Here is a 22,471-nt window from a genome sequence, read left to right as displayed (position 1 = left end):
AAACGATACTTGTAATGCTCACCATTGAATCGATTATTTCAGAAAGGGCATAAGTCCCACGAATGCAACTTTTCAGGAATCAATAAAGAGAGATTATCTCACTCATAAATGATTCAAACTCTACAAAAAATTTTACGACTCATCTAGTCACAAGTAGGATAATTACCTCACCTTAAATAACGTTTCATTTTGTCACAAGTTAATTAAAAAATTAGGACTTATGCCCTTTGTGCAATAAATATAAAGAAGCCTAATTAAGAGGAATGAAAATGAAACAAAGTGAAACATATTTGTTTCAAACTGATTTATGATAGTAAAAAGTAATATAACAAAGTGACATAAATAATTAGTGAAGTCCGTATTCATTATCTTAAGAAAATACATCTTGTATTTTCTTCTCTCTCTCGTCTTGTTTTTGTGAAATAATAAAGACTGATGTAAAAAAATAAATATGAACTAATCAACTGAGAAAAAAGCTAAAAGTTTCACATAGGTATAAAACTATTCATATTCATCAAATACATCCTCTATGGAAATCTATCCTTCTCTTGTTTAGTTTTGTGCACCAAATATGATGTGCATATTAGTATGATTATGTTCAAAATTGCGCTGAATAATCATCTTGACATCTGTTATATGTTCTTTCATTATGAAATTTTCCCCTTTGTACTCAATATTTAAAGTAATTCTGCCGCCAAGCGTTACTTAGCAGTATGCTCTTGAAAAGTCTATAAAATAGCTAGCCTGAAATCGCTCCTTTGGTGTTATATCGAATATTTAAACATCATGAATGTTGAGAAATGAAAAGATTTATCACGCAGTAGAATTTTTTTCTAAAATCTCAATTTGGGATAAGTTCTCCTAAAATATGAAGGACACCTGTTTTAGTAGTTACAGAATTCATTGTTTTCAACAAATTTTGACATTGAATTTTGATGTTATTTCAGAATTTCCCTTTTAAGAGATTGGATTTCACATGGTAGGTAATAACCGGTTATATCTGTTTACATTCGTTTTTACTGTCCCAAAATCACGGTTGCAAAGGTCAAGCAAATGTCCTCTCAGAGAAAAGTCATTAGCAATCTTCTTAAGTTTCTATAGTGTTATTTATAGAAAAAGTCTCCTGCAGTGTTCTTATTTTGACCAGCGGATACCTCACTGAAAGTGTACAGCTTTTTCACAATTCATAGATTGATGTTAATAAAAAATCAGCCAATAAATAAGCAAGAAAATAAATATAAGAAAAAAAGTATTTCAGCTCTTGATCCATCAGTCATAGTTGAGAAAAGTAAACTCCTTGAAGAAACGTACTTTTGACAGCCAAATAATTTTACAATCATTATGTATGATTAAATATAATGATTAGTATCAGATTTAATGTGATGGTGTATTGTATTTTGTAAAAGTTACCAGTTGTATCAATGGATAATTCAAAAGCACTACAATGTATTTCTTATGAATTAAGGTAAGCATATTACATATGATTAATCAAAATATTTTACAAATGTTTTTGACGTTTTTCTAGCAAAAATAAAGCTCATAAAAATTATAAATCTCTTCTGAAAATAAATTTTAATCTACTTTTATATTTATTAAGTTTTAATAAAAATATTTTTTTAAATTGATTGATCTTTTAAAGCAGGCGTATAAGCATTAACCTACATTGAAGGTTCGGGAAGTTTTAACAAAATGTACAAAATAAGATGTTTGGAAATCAGTCACATGTTAAGTCAAAGCCTAAAGTAGGAGAAGTAATGTGAGTTAAACTCACACAACATATTTTCGAAATTAATTACTGTAGAATACATTTTTTTGTGTATAACTTTAAATTTCTCCCATTTTAGAACAATAAAATTTTTAAAAAATAATTCAAAGAAGAAAACAAATTTCTACTTTTTAAAAATCCATAATTTTTTTTAAATAACCCGAGTTACGGTACCAAATAAAGGTTTAAATATCATCAGTTAGAATCTAAGCATATCAGTGTTTTTAATGCAAACTGTAACAGATGACTATAAAGAACTTGATTTAAACCAGGTATGGTATCTCTTAAATATATTATCACCTCACACAGTGGATCTACTACTGTACACTCTACTGTACAACATTTTAACTACAGCAGAAAGCATCGAACTTCTCTTCTTTTCTGTTGCTTAAGCTTTTCTCTAAGTTTAAAAGGAAGACACCCCCCCCCCCCCATTTTAAGAAAGAAACGTGATGAATAGCATAAGATATTAGTCTTTTAATATTTTAATTTATGCTTATAATTTGAAACACAACATAAGCTATCATTTCGACAAATGTACTAGCTAGTTTAAAATAGTATACTTCTTAAAAAATATATTTAGGACCTATCTATTATACTCATTAACTAAAATTTGTGGGACCTCCATAGCTGTGCAGTGAAAGTGCTTGCTCTGTATGCCAGAGGTTATGGGCATGGTTGAAAGTTTGGTGATGTGTTCAAGACGGAAAATATTTTGAGACCCCCCCCCCCCTTCCGCCCGCAGGCTTAAGGAAAAATTTATGTGTATGAATGTTGTAGATATTAACAATGCCAGTTTGGGAATCTGTTTGATTTAAATTTTAAGCCTTTAAATTGTAATATTTAAGCGTTTTGACATTAAATCCCCAAAAACCTAAAATCCGGCAATAAGGAGGGGGGGGGGGGGCTCTCCCCCAGAAATTTTTTCAAATTAAAGTTCAAAACACGTATGGTAGGCCATTTTGGTAAAGTTCAGGGAAAGGAGGGGTTCAGGGATTCTTACATCAATTATTTCAAACTGATTGTCCCAAAATCAAATTATTGAGCAACCTTCAAAAATATTCATTCATAATCAAACATTCACAGTTCATTTGAAAAGGATACTCTCATTAGATAGCAGATGGTGAAATTAGCAATAAAAAATCGCTTCAGTGAAGTAGATATTTTTAAACAAGGTACCCTTTCCAATATTCATTAATTAAAAATAGAAATGGGGAACTGAATCCTAACCCCAGGCAGGGTCCCCGAATTACATCCATCTTAAGGCACTCAAATACAGCCTAAAGCGGCGCTTTAAATACTTCAGCATCAAAAAATTTTTGGAAGAGAACTCCTGAACCCCTTCCTCTGAGTTCATCACAAATGTCCTAAATTTCAATTTTTAAGGCTTCAGTTTCTAATTTTTTTTTTTGTAAGAATAGTACCCCCCTTTTCTATAAACATGACTTGTGACCGCCTAAAAATTTTTAATACTTTAATTTTGGAAACTTAACGCCCTTCCCCTTAAGTCATCCAAAGATACCCCAAAACAAAGCTTTTGAAATTTCAGTAACGGAAATATTTCGGGCTGGGGTGCGGAATACCCCCCTTCCCTCATTGTGTTTACTAAATGCAGTGTAAGTTTTTGCTTAAGATTTATTTTTCTATTGAGAGAGCAACTCTCCTCACACATTGCCCAAGACAACCCAAAGTTTTAAGACTTCAATTTCGAAAATGTTCCGAGAAAGACTTCTGAATTCTCCAACTCTTACCTCACTCAAAAATAGCCAAAATAGCATTTCAATACTTTAGAACGGAGAAATTTTCTGGAAGAGAGACCCCCTCCCCTTCCGAACTCCTTTCCCTAAGTTCACTTAATTTGACTTAAATTTGCGGTTCCCCTTTTCATCACCGAATATTTAAGAATTTAAATTCTAAAACTTATTGAGAGAAAGCCTTTGAATTCCCTCTTCTTAAGTCTTCCAAAGATTACCTAAAGCTGAGTTCTGAATACTTCAGCTTTGAATATTTTTTGGGGAAGGGGATTCCCGAACCCCAAGACGGTCTAAAGTTGCGCTTTTAAGACTCCAGTTTCGGAATTTCGCCTAAAGAGAGCTCCCTCCTTAACATTGCCAAAGACAGCCTTAAAGTTTTAAGACTTCAATTACAAACACTTTTCGGGAGAGGGTCCCAAATGCCCTTTCACTTAAGTCACTTAAGTATAGCCTCAAATAGTTTTAAATACATCAGCTACAAAACATTTTCAAGTTAGAACACCGAAACCATCTCTCATGAATTCACCAAAGATTACATAAATTAGTGTTATTAAGACCACAGTTAACGATTTTTTTTCAAACCTCCCCTTCCCCACTTTTACATCATTAAAGACAGCCTAAAACTTTTTGACTTTTAAATTTTTAAGATTTTGCAGAGGAGAAATATCAAATCACTCCTAGCTTCAGAAATGGCTTTCAATTCAGTTTTTCAATATTTTATACTGGAGCCCTTGAGTAGCCCCCCCCCCTCTTAGATAATCCAAGATAGTATTGTGGGTTAATTTGTGGATTTACCCTCTTTGCAAAAGCAGCGTCTTTTCGCAAACTCGTGCTGCCGTTATTTTTCTCCTTTCCTTTCTCTATCTCTCTCACCCCCCCTCATATTTCAATTCTAGCGAATGTTATTCAATGAATGACATTGGACTTTGGCGATTCCTCAAGTCTTTGTCAAAAATGCAGGAACGGTTGCCCATCAGTGCTTCCAACCAGCTTGAAATTTCCTCCCGATTATTTCCAAACTTTCCATTTTCATTAAAATTTTCAAAATCCCTGATAGTTTCCGTTTTACCTGGTATGTGGAAGCCCTTTGCTGTGGCGAAAACATTTCATCTTGTAAGCAATCACTCTCAATCGGTGATTCAGATTCAACTCTTAAGACATTTTAGATCGTACATAATTTTCATTTATGTGCGTAAGTTTTCAACTCCCCCCCCCCGCAAATGATAATAATAAAAACGAAAGAATGATCGAAAATAGCATGAGAAAAAGCTAAATTTTCAATTAAAGCCGATTATTTCGAAAAATCACTGAGAATAGCGAGAAACTCCTTGGTCTGCAATGCAGTGAGTTGGAAATAACACAGCTTATACCTAAAAAAATCAGAGCGAGTCGAAAAGGCACGCCTCCAAAAGCACGTTGCAAACAAAATAAGCCCACGGCAGAAAACCGAGAGAATTTCTATGTAAATACGTGGTTATGGAACGGTCCAGTAATTAAAGCATATTTTTCAAACACTCAATCTTTCTTTTTTAAGTAAAAACTGGAAGAAAGTCATCGAATTTCTTTCCGTCCCGACCTCCATCTCGGAAATTTTGTCCAAGACGGAAATCTGTCCTGAGACGGAAGGTCTTGCACCCATGGTCATGGGCTTGATTCCTTACCCTGGGTGTCATTTCTTCTCTCGAGTAGATAATAAACAATCACGACAATGAACAAACAAAAACTAAAATTTGTAGCTAGATGTTCTCCCCAAAATACACAAAATGTGGATTATGTCTGTAGATCAACCCACCACTTTGAAACCTTATTTTATGGTTTAAATTGTATGATAACATGCAAAGTCTCTTTAAAGAAATATAAAAAATAGCAAGTAAAGTAAAAAATTTATTTTCAGATATTGGTGCTATTCCTATTTTGCAAATCATATTCCACGAATAACACAAATTTTCTATGAACAATTGCTTTATAACATTATGAATGACTAGATTTGATCTTCCATAACACAGTTTCCCTTATGTAAGGATTTGAATATTAAAACACTCATCTTTCAAACAAGGAAAGAGTTGCTATGTCCCTACATGCATTATAATTAAATTTTGGAAATAGAGATTAAACTTTGATATTTTGGAGAATATTGTTTTACCAATGATAAAGTCAACTTCAAAAATTATTAAACACAGTACATAACAATCAATATAATTAATTTCACAGTTAAAAGGGACATTTTCTTGGTTACAGCAGCCTAATAAAGCTGTAAAAATGCACCACAATTGACACATGTGTATTACTACAAGACAACTTAAATATAAAGCAAATTCAAGTTTTCTGTCCAACAGAACAATTACTGAATTTATCACATGCCTAAATATTTTTTTTCTCTTTTAAAAATCAGGTTTTGCATTTTGAGTCAACAAATTAATATTGACACTTTCAACTCATTAGAAAAAAAAAATTCATAAGGAAAAAATGAATATGAACATTGTTATACATACAGAAATAGTTATTTTAAAATACTTAAGTAAAATTATGAATTAAAAGCTATACTTTTTTTTTTTACAAAAGACTATTCATTTCATGTAAAAGTCATTTAAAAAATGAATTTTTCAAATTGAAACATTTCCTTGGAGTTATAAATAGAAAACTTTGATAAGTGTTAAAAATAATGCATTTCTACTATTTAAAAAAAGCATAAAACTTCAGAAAAACTTTTCAAATAAGCCTACACATGCCTTCATATATATACATATATATGTATGTATAGATTTTGTAGTTGTTTAACAGCTAACAACTACACAGGGTAAGGCAACTCAATGATCACTAAATTATAGCTTATGCTTTTCAGAAGTCAAAAGACAGAATCAATTGAATTTGAATTTTCTGATAATGTAGCATTTGGAAAAGGGATATAAAAACAAATCCCTTTGCAAAATATACTTATAAATAATTTAGATCTCTGAAAACGAATTTTACAAAACTTGTTATACATGAGATTCATACACATTTCAATAGAAGTTTGATGACTAGTGAAAAGTTTTTGTTTATTCATAAAACAATTTTTAATCCATTTTTTAAATGATTATTGTTTTAAACTATAAATACATACACTCCGATATGTCGCTATTACAAAAATGCATGTTTAATAGCAAAAATTTTGGTATTAAATTAAGAATTGTGCTAAATTCAGGAACCAAGGGTATCAAACATTCATTTGTTGGCTTCTCTGTACACATCACCAAACAGCAGCCTTTCTGTACAACAAGATACCCTAAACTCATTTACCACATATATCATTTCAAGGACAATATCACATACACAAAAAACAAAGTAGGAAGCTGTAAAAAGGATAGTGCGCAGTTTTTTTGTTGTTTTTTTTTGGAATCTTTGTACAAAAACGAAATTTACATAATTCAATCAAATGTACAGAAAACGCACTCCACTTTTTAAAGTGTGATGCTGCTCTGCCATACATGCAGTTCAGCTTGGAGAGCAATTATGACTATATTTGAACAAAACTCTGCTGGTGCTTCAACTGCCGTAAGGAACTCAGACTGATGACTGTGCTTGCATACCATGAAAATAACAAGATCGTTTTCAGGAATGAACTAATCTCGGTGACACTTAGATCTGAATACAATGAGCTACGAAAAATCATAGCAGTGCAGATGGTATCAATACAATAGCAAAAACACAGCCTTACGTTTTCTTCTATGCAGCTCACAAAAATGTCCAATGGCACTGTATTAATTGTAAATAAAAATATTGTGATCTGGAGAGACATGACAAAAAACATAAAAAATTCACTTTTTTAACACTCCATAATGTCACATTCATACTCGTTATGTAACACTAGAGAATTCTAGATACTTGAGTCATCTACATACATGAGTAAATGGCTTACCAGGAGGCAATGATTAAATAATATTAGGTGAGCTGTCAGTCATTTAAAGCACATAAAATGATTAAACCACTGATATGGCTTCTTCACTGAGGTGAAAGGACTATGGGCTTCGTGTAAAAGTAAATAGGCATACAATTTTTGCTGGTTGCTCTATAGCAATAGCCATTGAAATATTTGGCAGGTTCTGCCACCTATAGCATTCTTTAAAACTTTCCGACAGCACAGCAGCATTCCAACAGATCTCCTAGAGCTGTAAGTTGCAATTAAAATTGCCATGAAATTAAGAACCCTTTTGTTAAATGTCTAATCACACCATTACAACTTCTTCTTCTCCACAAAAAAGAAATCTGAATTGATCAATCATAGTTTGTACAGAATCTTCTAAATGTGGCCTCATTCTTTCAAACATCATCATATCACTGAATTCTAAAGGAAGCAGAGTTGGCCACCAACAAATGGCTAAATTTTTACTGTCCATGCTATTTAATCGACAATTGTCTGCAACTCTGTAAAAAAAAAAAAAAAAAAAAAACCTTAGACACAAAGCATATTTTAATATTTCTATTTTGTGATAAGCACATTAAAACAAGTTCGAAAGGTTTTGCTTATTTATATACCAAGTAGCACATGTAATGTTTTATAAATGTTTTAAAATGGTTGTCGCAACTGTTATAATATTAAAAACTAAACTCGTATTGTCTTGCATTTAGAGTCAACAGAGCAAGACCAAAAATATTACAAGAAATTGGTTTTTGAATTAAAGTTAATGTTTTGTAATTATGCTTTTCAATTAATATATTACAGTAGAAGACAATTATAATGCATACTTTGGGAGCATTGGTTTTGCATTAAATAGATTTTTGGCATGATTTATACAGTGCCAGCAAAAAAAAAAAAAAAATCTTTCGATGTGGGTGTCAATTAAAAACCTGACACGCAAACTTCTTGTCATGATTTTAATTGGCATGTTCATCCTTATGATGTTAGAGAACTGGTCACACGACTGGAGCAGTGTAACTGGCCAGTTCTCTCATATTACTAGATGAGCATGCCAAGTAAAATCATGAAAAGTTTGCTTGTCAGGTTTTTAATTTCTTGTCAGGGGGTACTCACCCCCTGTCCTTGGTAGGCACCTGACATTTGCAAATATGCGTTGGCTATTGAACAGGGGTCTGTCCAGGATTTTTCACAGGATCCATTTTATTTGTGAAAAATCAGTCCATGTTGTGAAAAATCAAATAATTTTGAATGAAGGGGGGGGGGGGGGATTGTAAAACGAAATTTCAAAGTGGGTGTTTTTGTAATATTTTTTCTTTTTTCCATTAATAATATTCATTTCCGTTAAATAATTGAAACAAAAAAATAAAATTCAATATGGATGTCTCAATAAAATTCAAAATGTCAATATAGTTGAGCATTTAACTCTTGAAACTCTTAAAACTCTCATAATTTCGTTTAAAACTTCTAAGTTTCGTGATTTCAATAAAAATAAAAGGATAATTTGTTTGTTTACCTCTTAACAAAGCGTACTAAACATTAAAAATTCGAAAAATTCGGTTTTCAAACTGGATGCAAAGAGATCCCAATTCTTAAAGTGAAGACTCCAAAAGTATAAAAACGGCTGATAAAAGAATTAATTTTTAAAAAATTGTTTTAGAATTGCATTTTACAAGCCTGTGAGAAACCGATCATTAATATCTATAGACACAGTTGCAGCAAAACTAAAATTAAACCATCTATTCAGCAGTTAAGTTTTTGACTCATAAACAAAAACAGAATTTCGTTTTAAAATCTTGAAATGATGGTTTTAATAGACTTTTCATTTATTTGCCTCTATATAAAGCGAAGTTAGGTTAAAAAAAAAAAAAAAAAAGAGTTAAATTTCGATTCTCATATCGGTTGCAATCAGACTGCATTTTTCAAAATGAAAGCACTAAAAGTATAAAAATGGTAAATAAAAAAGTTTAATAAAATAATTTTAGAATTACCATTTAACAGGGGTGCATATTGAATTTTATTAATACCACTGACATATTCACCGAAAATTCGGAGTCGTGGGGGAAAAAAAAGGATGAGTAAAGGTTTAACACCAGACACTAAATGGTGATAATTTTAAAGCTGGTCACCGTATTTGAAGCGATCGCATTTCAATGCGCTGATAAATGCTTTTTTTTTTTTTTTTAAGACATTAGCGGGAAGAAAAAGTTCTTACACTGCATTTTTAGAGAACTTTATAACAATACCACTACTAACGATATGATAAAACAAACAAACAAAATTATGCACTAAGTTAGTTATGTATTGCTTGCATCACAGAAATGTACTGATTTTTTTTTGTACACAGAAATATGCATTATTTTGATTTCAGATTTGCTTTTTCAGTAAACAATTTGAAAAAGATTGTTTTGTTTTGGTTTATAAGTGCGGAAGCCAATCAATGCGAACAAGAATAATAACGTGTGCGATTATTCTCTCCCTGCGTCAGTAGTTCATTATGTCCAACAGTTGCGGAAAGCTTTTTTTTCCCCCAACTATGGTTAACTTTTTTTTTTCTTTTGGACAACTTCTATTTTTTTAGCGCGGACAGAACTGTCCGCGAGAGGGTTTCATTGCTCACGACATTGTCACCGTGTCGCGGCGTTTCTGCCACTGGGCTACAGGGTTGCCACTGCAAAATGGAAATCAAAATAAATCACTTGATTTTAGCATTTGATCTTTATATTGTAGTTTGAACAAAATAGAAATCAAATTGATTTCTATATTGTACCTTTGCTGTTTAGGACACAAACCCATGCACAAATAGTTAGCTGGATCAAGCAAATATTAAAAATAATGATGATGAAAAGTTTGAAATTAGGTAAAAACTTCTATTAGGAAAATTTTTTTTAACTTACTTAACAAAATGCTGAAAGACAAATTTTAAAACTTCAAAATTACAGGTTGGGAGCTTTTTCAAGAGATCCCTCAATGTAAAAAGCCTACAACTTTTATCTTGAATGCCAGAAGAAGAATATGATGCACCTATTTTAAAAAATAACATTTAAATATACTTTTTCTTCATTTGAATAAAATGTGCATCGTGCAAAAATAGAAAAGAGTTAAAATATACACTACCTGATATTTCTGTTAATTCATTCATTAGGCATGGTGGAATGAGAGGAGGAAGTCTTTTTGAAAAGAAATCTTTTAAAGCTGTTGCAACAGCATTAACAGGAATATCCAATTCTCTAATGGAAATTGATGAATCTAGAATGAATATATAAAATCAATCATCAGAGGAAAAAAAAAAAAGCTAAAACAGTTGCTACATTCTTGCATAACGTTGGTTTACAAACAAGTAATTAAATTGCTACAGAAAAAAAGTTGAAAATGAGTAACACTGAAAAAGAATACTTAAACTCCAAAATGTAAAACAGGGTGGCATCCTGTGCAATCACCTTGCATTTCTAGTACTTACCGAGGTTTGGAAGTAAGTAAGTATTAGTAAAACTTTAATGTGAATGTCACTATCTCATCGAAGCACTTAAAACTTGAAAATGAAAAAAATGTTGGTACCAAAATTTTGGTTATAAAAAAACTAAGATCATTTGAAAAGGATTCGATTAACCGTATTAATACTATATAGTTTACTTTCAAACATAACTGCAGTTACCATCTATACCATTTTCCCGATGCTGCTAGGTTTTTTTAAAATCCTTTTATATATAGAAATCTGCTGCCTGGGAATTGAACCAGTTGGTAATGAGTCCCGAGTTCATTATTATTTTGAAATTGGTACACACCCATGCACTTTTCCATATGCACAAGAAGAATATTAATTAATTATTAGTAGAATATTATTTTTAATTTTAGGCAGTAAATTTGCGTCTTCAAAAACAAGTGGAATTTTTTCACTTTGTTTTTCATGGGGCAAAGTGAAAAATGATACATTTTCTATTTGGTTATAAACATATTTTTGATCAAACGAATAAGTAAATAAAAGGTTGAACGAATAAATGAAAAGATAATGAGGCAATAAACCAATAATTAACAATTGCCACAAATTAGGAAAATAGAGGGAAAATAGGAGATATAGGAGGACCCTATAGGATAGCCCTGTAACTGTTATTGGATGATAACTGGGGATAAGTAAATAAAAGTAGAAACACGTCATATCCAGTGTTTGAGTGATACATATACTATTTATAAGCATTTTTATGTCCTTATGACAGACTATTGGTGCAGTTACGTTATTCCCTTTGATTTAAGAACTTATTTTTTCATTTTTACAGATTTTTTATGTAAATCTAGATATATATATATATATATTGCTAAATATAGAGAACATATAAAAACACTATAAAAACTATTTTATAAAATGCTTTCTTGAAACTACTATGAACAAAGCTTGATAAATATATGGAGATATAGGTGGATAGGTACATATTGAAATAGAAAAAATATAGATATACAGATTAATTTAGAGATGGATATATGTAGATAAATAGCCCAGGGATAAAAACAGCCCCAAGTCAAAAAAGAGGAAAAATTGCGAGACTTAAAATTTGAATATGTATATATATACACATTACATTATGTGAAATTATATTGATACTATACTGTCTTTTATTTATTATTATTATTTTTTTAAAAGTAGAAATGGTAACAAATGAATAAATAAAATACGCTTGCATTTATTTAAGATTTTAACAGATATATCAATTCCATTTACCACTTTCAATTTCCCATAGCCCATAAATCAGGTGAAATTAAAACTTTATAATGTGACATCTAATGCTATAAAACTTCCATATAATTAAACACTTAATACAAGCTGAATCATTGGACACCATAATTACAAAATGACATTATCAGTGTGGCTAACCTTGGAGAAACAATTTGAGGAGCATTTTGAAATTTTGTGTAGCAGCTGGGTATATTCTATAAAAATCAATGAAAAACTAAACCCAATCTAAAACTTTTTGAGCTTTGATGGTCATTTTAAGCACTATGTCATGATTAGAGAATATAAGCATCTTTAATTTCCTATATTTATGAGTCTGTTATAAAAAAGAGCACAGTATAATTAAAATAAATTTGAATTTATTAAGTTCTTCAAAAGCTGGGCAGGTTCAGGCTTTGGTAAGCCTGATCTCAGCAAAATAACCCTGTTGTAAAAATTTCCCCCACCAAGAAAACCTTTAACTCTTCCCTACAAAAAAGAAAGCATTCATCCTAAATCAAAGAAACATTCAGCCTTAAAAAGTCATGATATCTAATTTGCCCGCCAAGTATCTGCCAAACTATCATCCTCCTTCTTCTCCTCTTTCATCACACCTACTTCCATTAGAACCTCCTCCCACCTTCAACTCCTCAGAAATATGGATAGATCCTTGAAATTGTTAACCTTGCTTGGCGGGAAGCTTTTCTAATTGAAGTGGTTGCTTGGTTCTAACAGGGAGAGGAGAACAGGGAGGATGACAGTTTGGCAGATACTTGGCAAGCAAACTAGATATCATGAATTTTTAAGGTTGAGGGTTTTTTTTGGTTTAGGATGAAGGCTTTCTTTTTTTTTTTTTTTTTGAGGAAGAGTTAAAGGTTCTCTTGAAGGGGAAATTTTTACAACAGGGTTGTTTTGCTGAGATACCACATCTTTTTGCATTTATATTATTACTTTGTCTGTATTTTTTGAATTGAGAATTTCTAGTCATAAATATTCTATTAAAACAGAGTTGTTTGTGTTTCTAAGGAACAATAATGGCAAGCTTAATTTTACGTCATGTTATTTTCTGACCAGTAAGATTCTACGTTCGTTTAGTGAGAATTGGGCCGTTTAAATTTTATTGCAATCCTTGTATCCTCTCTGTTTCAAAGAAAACTGCTTGGATAATAAAATACTATATTTTAAATTATATTGTTTTCAAGTATTTTCCAACTTCGCAATAAATTTTATTGCAGCTTCTTTATTTGATGGATTATTCAACATTTTTGTGAAGTTTTATTAAAAATGTTTTATGAGCTATATTAATCTAACTTTTCAGTTATTACTTAATGACTCCGTTTTTTAAATCGTGGATTATTTTACGTTTTATGGGATAATTTAAATTGTTGGGTGATTTATCTTTCTTTGGATGGAAGTCTTTGTCTTGTTTAATACCAAGTTTTGTTTAAAAGTTCACAACAAAGACAATATAACGTATGTTATGAACAAGCAAAATAAAAAAAAAAAAACCCCAAGTCTTTAAATATTTTAAATTTGAATGTGTCAGAAGATGTAAGCAACTGTACTATACGTCAAATCGCAGATATCGCAAATTTTCCACAGCAACTGCGTATGAGCGTGGACTTAGCTAATTTCAAAAGTCTTGCTTAAATTAATTGCAAAAACTTTGCCTGTTAACAAATTACTGCAAAACACGGGTATCCACACATATTTCATATATTTCAATTCATAATGTGCTATGTTTGTGAAAAATGCATTAATTTAGAAAGTAAGCAAACCAATAAATAAGTGCTATTTTTCGCATTCAATTATAAAGTTAGATGTATCATATTCATATGCATACGATTACATATAATATGTCACACAAAATTTTTCATGGTTTAAACCCAGTTTCGCTGACACATTTAAAATTTCTTCCCCCTTAAATATATCAAAACTGAAAAACAGGAAGGAAAGAAAATTTGTATCGGTGTAACTGGGGGAGGGGGACTGTATTCTAATCTCATTCATTAATGTTTCTCTACTTAAACAAACATAGAACAGAAAGCCCAATGAGCTACGTCCGCGTGTTGTGACATCCGCGATTTAACAGTTGCAACTGTTGAATCTGTTTTATTAGTCTTGATTGCTTTCATTTCCAAAGACAACTTTTGAATAATTGTTAGATCTTAGATCTGTTCTAGCCTTGCAACTGCAGTCAGAGATTAACAAACCCTATAAGCTGAGAGTAAGTACACAAGAATTTAGGGGAAATTAGTGCTTTTCAAACTTTAATTATCCCGGCCCATGATGTCCCTGGGGTTTGAATTTTTGTATATGTTCTTAATGGCCCCCCTAGAATATGCATACAAAAAAACCTTACCATAGTTCCCTGGGGGCTGCTGCAGAACCCCAGGAAGGTACGATTTGGGGGTAAAAACAAGGGGGGGAGGGGGTCAAATGGCACAAAAGGTATATCAGTAGGGCACAAGGAATATGTGTGTGAAATTTCAGCTTGATTCCGTTTCTCATCTGGGCTGTAGCCCTGTCAAAGAAAGCGAAAACTTTTTTGAACAGCAATTTTCTAACTTAAATTCCTCCTCACCCTAATGGTCCTGGGGATTGTATTTTGGTTTATGTCTTCAGGGGCCACTAGAGATTGAGTATACCAAAAATCAACTACGGGGGTTTCATGGGGCTGAGATAGAGGGGTGAAAAACTCAGAAAACTCCAACTTGTTCTGTCGTGTACACTGTTCTTGCTGCTGACGTTTGTTTTTGCTGGCGGCGATAAGCATTAAAACTAGATTTGAAGACTGATGTTGGCTTAAATTAACTCGGATGGAATAGGATAAACATTTTTGAATGGGCGTGGCAGTCTTCATGAAAAAAATAATAAATGAAGTGTACGAAGGGTAGAAAATATTAGTCTACAAAAGGTATTAATGTCTAAGCAGTAGAATGGCATAGGAGATAAAAATGAGAGAATGTTACAGAAGCGGATGCAATCGGATTTCAAAAGCTACATCTAATGTTTGTACCCACCCACTGTCACTCTCCAGCATTTCCCCCTCTTCACCAACAGCAAAAAGTTCCTTACTTCTTTCTACTCAAGAAAGAACGTGGTGTGCCTCAGCAAGAATCCTGATGGTAAAGTCGGGGCAGAAGGGAGGTCAGGGAGTATTTGCGAGATCGCTAGAAAGTGGCTGTGAAATGGGCGTGCCAAAATAATGAGAGTACGAGTCTTCAGCAAAAAAAAAAAAAAAAAACACATACAAGAAGGGTTGAAAATAATAGTCTACAAAAAATTATAAAGGTTTAAGTGATAAGATGGCATAGTAGACAAAAAGGAGCGAGTGTTATGGAAGCGGATGCAATCAGATTTCGAAATGCATAAATGACAACTCTTTCTACGTCATTATTGAGCCTTTTTTCCTTCCCACCAACAAAACGAAGTTCCTTTCTTCTTTGTACCTTAGAAAGAACACGTGAGTCAGCAAAAATTCTGATGGGAAGAAGGCGATCGAGATCAATCGCTTGAAAATGCTCGGCGGCGGTGAAATGAAAAAAAAATACAAAAAGTGGAAAATCGCGGATCCGCGGAAGATTTTCATCCCAGAATATACAGAAATAAAGATACCGTCGGGTCAGAGGTCCAATCCAGCATTTGTTATGGAGCGCAATATGGTGTGATAGTAGTGGGGAATTACCTCTAGTCGTCCTAAAAGGCACTATGATGGCTCGCAATTATGAGAAAAACATTTCAATGCTGGTTTACTGTCTATGCCATTGAATTGCAAAAGAACCATGAATAGGCTAGACAATAATTGCCCACATTGTGCATGACATTCTCAACTATGTCTTCAAGGAAATGAAGTAATTTTGTGGCCTGCTTGGTCACCAAACCTCTCCCCAATAGAGCACGTTTGGATCATACCAACCATCCAAGAATGCTGGGGAACTAATAGCCCAAATAAAAAGATTATGGCTTGATGTTCTGCAGGGGTCATATAGTTAGCTCCCAGAGGTGGCGATGCAACTTATTGATGCATAACCATTTTCATACCAATTTCTTAATAAAACAATATCTTGTCCAATTCAGGACAAGATATTGTTTTATTCAGAAATTGGTATGAAAATGGTTATGGAATCATTTGCTTATCTCCCCACGGGTCACATACATTTTAAGTTTTGTGATGACAGCTTATGTCTCTCTGGGCGCATTTATTTTTTTGTGACAGCATGTATAGTAACTTACCCTTTTTGCTTTACAATTATGGAATGAAACTAAATACTGCAATTTTTCAATGGCAAATCAAAATGATGTTAAACATTACTGTTAAAAAAATACTATTAAAAATGCATTTAAAAATATACCTTCATCAAACTTTTGAAAAAGTAGATCTACGTGAGCCCGGTTTCCTGGTACTCGATAAATTCCTTCAGAATCTAATCCTTCTTCTTCAATAAATTTTATACATTTCTCTACAAATAATGGAGTAGGATTGTCTTCAGACTGCATGAAGTCTTCAATACCTTGTAACTGTTGAGTTATAGTACCACTTTTTCCCTGAGCTGCTTTCTTTTTCTTTTTCTCAGTTAACCTTTTTAATCGTTCCTGCAAAATATTATAGATTAATGAAATGACAAAATAAATGAAAGCTGAAAGTTGTTGGTAAGCACCTCACAAACAAGCAACTCCCCCAACTATTTTACTAAGAATATACAGATGTATGTTTGCATTAGACTAACCTTTCACCTTTAAAGTAAAAATATAAGCAACAAAGCCAGAAAAGAGTCAATTTGACTTTTCAAATGTTGCATATATCTTTATAAACACAATAGTTAAACACTCACCTCCTTGAAGAGAGAGAAAGACAAGATTTTTTCATTTATTGCAATAGGTTAAAAAAAAGACTATAATGGAAAAAATGTACAAATAAAAAAACAGAAAACACTTCAAAACTAATGAACCAAGCATATCAATAAACTTTCAAGTCTTAAAAATCAGCATTTAAAGTAAAAGCAATATTTTCTGTACCAGGAATAAAAATGAATGCTTAGTTTCAGACAATGCACATTTCAAAGTATCTTTTAGCCAGCTGCAACTAAAAGGGTAGATTAAAGGGGCAAAAGGGGATGGCGGGGGCTCTTTATGGTTAACTTATGTAATTGCTAGAATGAGGAAGTTCTAAAATGCACTAGTAAAACACTACTTTTAAATTGATCATACCAAATTATCTCTAAAAGATGCATTTGTATACAGTGAAACCCTGATTTTACGTTTTCCGTCGAACCAGTGATAAAAAACATTCCAAGAAAGAAAACCTAAAATCGGGGCAGTGGTAAAAATCGAAGCACATTGTTTAAAAACCAACTCTTATCCAATGAAGTACAGAATAAAATGTGTAAAATTTACTTGTTGTTTTGTTTCTAGATGCAATTTCATTTATAGTCCGATCTGTACTTACAATTTTTTTGAAAATTTGCTTCTTAGTTGGCATTTACAAAAAAATCATTTTGGAGTATCTATGCTTGAAATCGCTTGATCAGCTGTGGTGACACTCTAGATCATCTCTTCTTCATCTTCATCAAAAGTGGCTAGTAAACCAGATATTGAAGAAATTCCTGATGTGATAGGATGATACAAGCACCACCAACCTCTGGAAATATTTCAAGAGGAGTGTCGGCAGCTCTACTCTCCTTAGTTGCCATGAAGGAAGATTGGATGATCAGAGGAAATCTCTCTCGCAGAAAAAAGGACAATTAAACACAAGGTTGGTGAAAAAAAAAAGTTTTTTCCCCTCCCATAATGGTCGATTTCGCGGTTATTGGAGGGCAGGTTGTGGCTCCCGGCTCAGCTTAACCGAGTATTATTGTCCTACCTTCATTGGATAGAAGCAGGAACCCACTACTTGCCCTACAATGTGCGCGAAATCGACCATTATGACGGTGGTGATTTGACGGTCTGAACAGGCATCATGTTGGATGGCCGCACACCCCTCCATGTCTTTGAGAGAGTCTCTTTGACAATAGCGAGGAATAGAGATGTGGTCTTGGAGCCCTATGCTCACCTCTTGAGAGGTAGTGTTAGTCCTGGGGAATTTTAATGAATGTTAACGCAAGGCCTGATAGAGCTCTTCTGGTCGAAGAATTTCTGGAAGGGGAGGATATTCACTGGAGGGTTTAGCCAAGCAGATCTCTAAACTCCAATACTATAGAGCATTTATGGGATGCTCTCGGGAGAGCAATAGCAACTCGCAACACCTCTCCGGGGACCATCCATAGTCTGAGAACAGCGTTGCTGAACGAGTGGAAACATTTGCCCCAGAATCCCATAAAGTACTTCATTTCAAGTATGGAGTCACACTTCAAGGTCTAAAGGTTTGTTAGAGGGGGCTATACCCCCATTAACCCATTTTGTTGTTGCAACCGCTGTTTCATACCATCTAACTTTAACGAGTGTTATTTATGTGATCATGTGTGTATTTTAAATCTCGGACGGTTATTTGTTTTGCATTGTTTAAATGTATGTACAGACTAAATTTCATTAAAATTGCCCTGGAGTTCTGGAGATAATTGACCATAGCGGAAAATTCTCTTAATTTCTTACACTATTGTATATGTACTCCTGAGTGAAACTGTTTCGGTTTTTCAACAGTGATTGTTTCATTACAATGTTTTTACTATACTTCTAATCACTAAAAATTCTTTCTCAGGGGGAATTTTGGTGTTTTGATAACAATTCCTTAGAAATAAAAATGAGTGTGTGAACGTTTTTAAGTGGTGTACTACATTGTTTAGAGTTTTTAGACTTGGGTTGGAACAAAACTGATTTGCACACACACACGCGAGAAAATGCTTTCATATAACAGAAAATTATTTTTCTATATTAAAAATATGAGAAAATGATGCTCCTGCTTCAAAGTCATCCGCCATCTCTCTGTGATCAAGCATTAAATTGAGTGGGGAAAACATTTCTTGAAAGTCATTTCTTATATTTTGAGACCACTGAAGTAGTAAACTCTATTACAAGTCCAAAAACAAAAGGTACTTACTCTAGACAGAAATTTCAAGAGATTAAAATAACATCACAAATGGGGGAAGGAGGGGAACAAACAGATTCCCCCCCTTCGACTATGAATATATCTGACCTTAAAATTACTTTGCTAGATCAAGAGTAAATATATTTTTTAAATATCTGGCTAAATAACCTGATTGTTAAGATTAAATTTAGTTAATGATCAATTTCTTTGTTAATATTTACAATCACTGCATCAAAAAAAAACAGCTTGTTTTTTCATTTTCTGGCAGTTTATTTTTTGCATGCTCCTGCTAAAGTATTGTACTTAGCAGGTGTGGATCCAGAGATCCCTCTTCCCTTAAGTCACCAAAGATAGCCAAAAGCTGCGTTTTGGGGACATGTATGTCAGTAAATTCACTAGACACTTTATTACCCCCCCCCCAAAAGTGACCCCCTCCCCTTCCGGAAATGACCCCACTAAAACAAGAACCTGGATCTGTACCTGGTACACAGCCCCTCTGTTTTCAAAGGAAATATTTTCAGTCATAAGGAAATTATAATTACTCTCAGATAGCAAACATTCTTAGAAATACATATATCAAAGTTTTAAACAATTTTTAAGAGCCATTTTTCAACAGACAAAACTTCTGATGTATGAGAAAAGGACTATCAGTATTTACTGCATTTAGAATGAGCCAGATTGTAACAGATTATGTTTCTGCTAAAGTGATTTTTTAAAAATAAGTAGATTATGCCTTCTTTCTAGGAGGGGGAGGTCAAGAAGTTTCTTGGCACACAATGAAATCTGAGAGATTAAAATTGAAAATTTACAGAATATTTTAGAGTTAAACCAAATTTGAGTTTTTTACACATCAGCTAGCAGGCTATCTCTTAGATAAATTGCAAAGTAGAAATCTTCTCCCAAAGACTGCAAAAGCTATTAAACTCAGATTCTTGAAAATATAGATACACTAATACTGAATTTGAGTAACTTACAGCAATTCTGGACATTTGCATAATTTAAACACAACATTAAAATTTCTTGATTTCTGTATTCACGGCCAGTTTAAGCATATCTTTATTTTACTTATTAAAATCTCCATAAAAATTAAGAAAAACCCACTAAGGAAAAAAGTATTGATTTTTAACAGTAGTCAGAACCTAGCTGCAACTGGACTAAAATTGTCAAGTGGGCGTAGCAAAAGGAAAAATCTTGAAAATACACTACAAATTATAAAATGCATTGAAAATAATGTTGAATACAAAATTAGCGATGCCTAAGTGATAAAATCATATGGTTCACAAAATTGGGAGAGTTTTATATAAGTGGATGCAATCGGCTTCCGATCTCGTAAGATGTCGGGAGAGAGCTCTAGAAAACAGCCAAAATATGTAAATTATAAGTTTAGTCCGTAAGAGTTATTCAAAAGCAGGAGGAAGACATGAAAAATCTGGCTGGCAGGAGGATTGTGGTAAAAGTAAGATTATTTTGCCAAAAGTAGGAAAGTTGTTATGACCGATTAGTCAAAGTACGACTTTCACTATTTTTGGCTTTCACAGTAAAAAAGTTCAACATTCAAATGAAAATACAATTTCAAAATATTGACATGCAATTTGGAGATCACTCATCAATACTTTGAAAGCAAAATTTATAACTCTAGTTAAGGATGCAAAGAGATTGTGCATGTCAACTTATAGGTGCTGTATACGAAATAGAAGAAAGAAAAACTGAAAAACTAAAAATTTATAATTGAAAAGTGTAAGAAAATTAAGTTAAATTAAAAAATTGGGACTAAAAGAGAGAGAGAAAATCCAGTAACTCTTAAGCCTACACTTAAAGTTTTCCAAAGGTTGCACTTATAAAAAGCTTCATATTTTCTGCAGAATAAATGAGCAAAATTTTGGAAAGGGCAGTGAAAAAAACTGTCGGAGAAATTTAGGAAAATTGACACCCTTTTGTAAAGCCGAAATTTTCAAGTCTTCAAAAGGCATCTAACACATTCTTTTAGCCACATGCAATTCAAAAGTGCAACTATTTGAAGCTGCATATTAGGAAAATAACAGCGCAGACTGCTGCAGTCAAATTATTTAACAACTTGAATAATTTTTTTGAAAAATAAACTTAAAATTAAAAATAAAAGAAGCAGAGTTGAAGGTTGCATATGTTAAATAGCTTCAGACTTTAAAATTGAGAAATTGAAAATATGCAAAAGGACTGAAATCTCAAAAGTGACATGCAATTCCAGCAAAGCACAAGTTTGATTTTCCAAGTTTCCAAAAATAAGACCTTGAGTCAATGAGGTAAAAATTGTGAAAATGCAGTTAAATGGCGGTCTTAATTAAAGTTAATTCTTTCAATGCACCAAATTTAGTACCAATTTTTCTAAAAAAAAGTTTCCCAATAAAATCCAATTTTCAGAGTAAACAAAATCAGACAAACTCCGCGAAAAATGGCGACATTTTTTACCTTTTTTTTGGTGAGCTACCTAATAGATCTTTACGGGACTAGTTCTAAAAAATACCAGAAAACAAATTTTTGTTACGAACATTTTAAGTAATTTAAGAAAAATGTTTCCCTCTTTATTGTTTTAGTTTACAATTTCAAGATCCAATACAGGTCGATTTTACTCCCATTTATATCTACCACTTTCCTAAAAATTACACTTGGGTCATTCCATGCGAAATGAGCAAATCAGCTGTGGCTGACATGTCACAGATTTTAATGAAAATTTTTATTTTGGTAAACCATACATATCTATAAGGGAATGCAAAGTATGGAAGTTTAAAAACTGTTTGTTGAGCTGTTATTGAAATTAAAAGTTGATGCTTACCTAAGCCTAAATTTTCAGAGTCCATCACTACCAGTTTGTGACTCAATAACTCCATAAGTTATAAACGTACACTTAAAAAATAAATATTTCCGCACTCTATAAACAATTTTCTATTGAGAAAGAGCGAAGTAAAATTTATTCGGATCTTTTTTTGAATCTGAGATATTAACAAAGATTGAAATTTTGCCAATTTGCTTCAGATTTTAAATCATTCTTCTAGCTCTTTTAATGAAAAAATAACAGTAAAAATAATTCAGATTGAAAAACTATCTATAACTAACTGTCTGCTCTAATTTTGTAACTGTTTATTAATTTCTTGATGACGAAATTGTACTTTAAAAAATCGAAAATTTCCAAAAATTTCATTTTTTCCTCTGTTTCAGATGTTTTTTGAAGATGAGGGAAAGCTCTAAATTTACTCATTTTTTTAACGTAACATATTGAAGTGTCTTTTAGATGCTACTAAATTTTAATCATTGGTATCAGCGTATTTTTGTTACTAGAGTAACTTGAACTAAG

At 32.5% G+C, this 22,471-nt stretch overlaps 2 protein-coding genes across 2 annotated transcripts in view; both read right to left on the bottom strand.

Moving 5' to 3' along the window:
* LOC129219118 (GTPase-activating protein pac-1-like) overlaps positions 1–7,091 on the bottom strand; it is a 49,152-nt gene extending 42,061 nt beyond the window's left edge. Inside the window, exon 1 of the mRNA XM_054853438.1 lies at positions 6,987–7,091. Within this exon, the coding sequence (XP_054709413.1) occupies positions 6,987–7,091 (105 nt within the window). The remainder of the gene's footprint in view (positions 1–6,986) is intronic.
* The window catches only part of LOC129219368 (rho GTPase-activating protein 190-like), a 205,203-nt gene continuing 188,117 nt past the window's right edge, over positions 5,386–22,471 (bottom strand). The window contains 4 exon segments of the mRNA XM_054853744.1: positions 5,386–7,923; positions 10,312–10,438; positions 10,532–10,663; positions 16,475–16,715. Coding sequence (XP_054709719.1) covers positions 7,725–7,923; positions 10,312–10,438; positions 10,532–10,663; positions 16,475–16,715 — 699 coding nt within the window. The 3' untranslated portion in view covers positions 5,386–7,724.

The sequence above is a fragment of the Uloborus diversus genome, chromosome 3 (assembly GCF_026930045.1).
Source record: "Uloborus diversus isolate 005 chromosome 3, Udiv.v.3.1, whole genome shotgun sequence".
Lineage (NCBI taxonomy): Eukaryota > Metazoa > Arthropoda > Arachnida > Araneae > Uloboridae > Uloborus > Uloborus diversus.
Note: the sequence above shows the minus strand (reverse complement) of the source record. Positions and strands in the feature narration are given on the sequence as shown.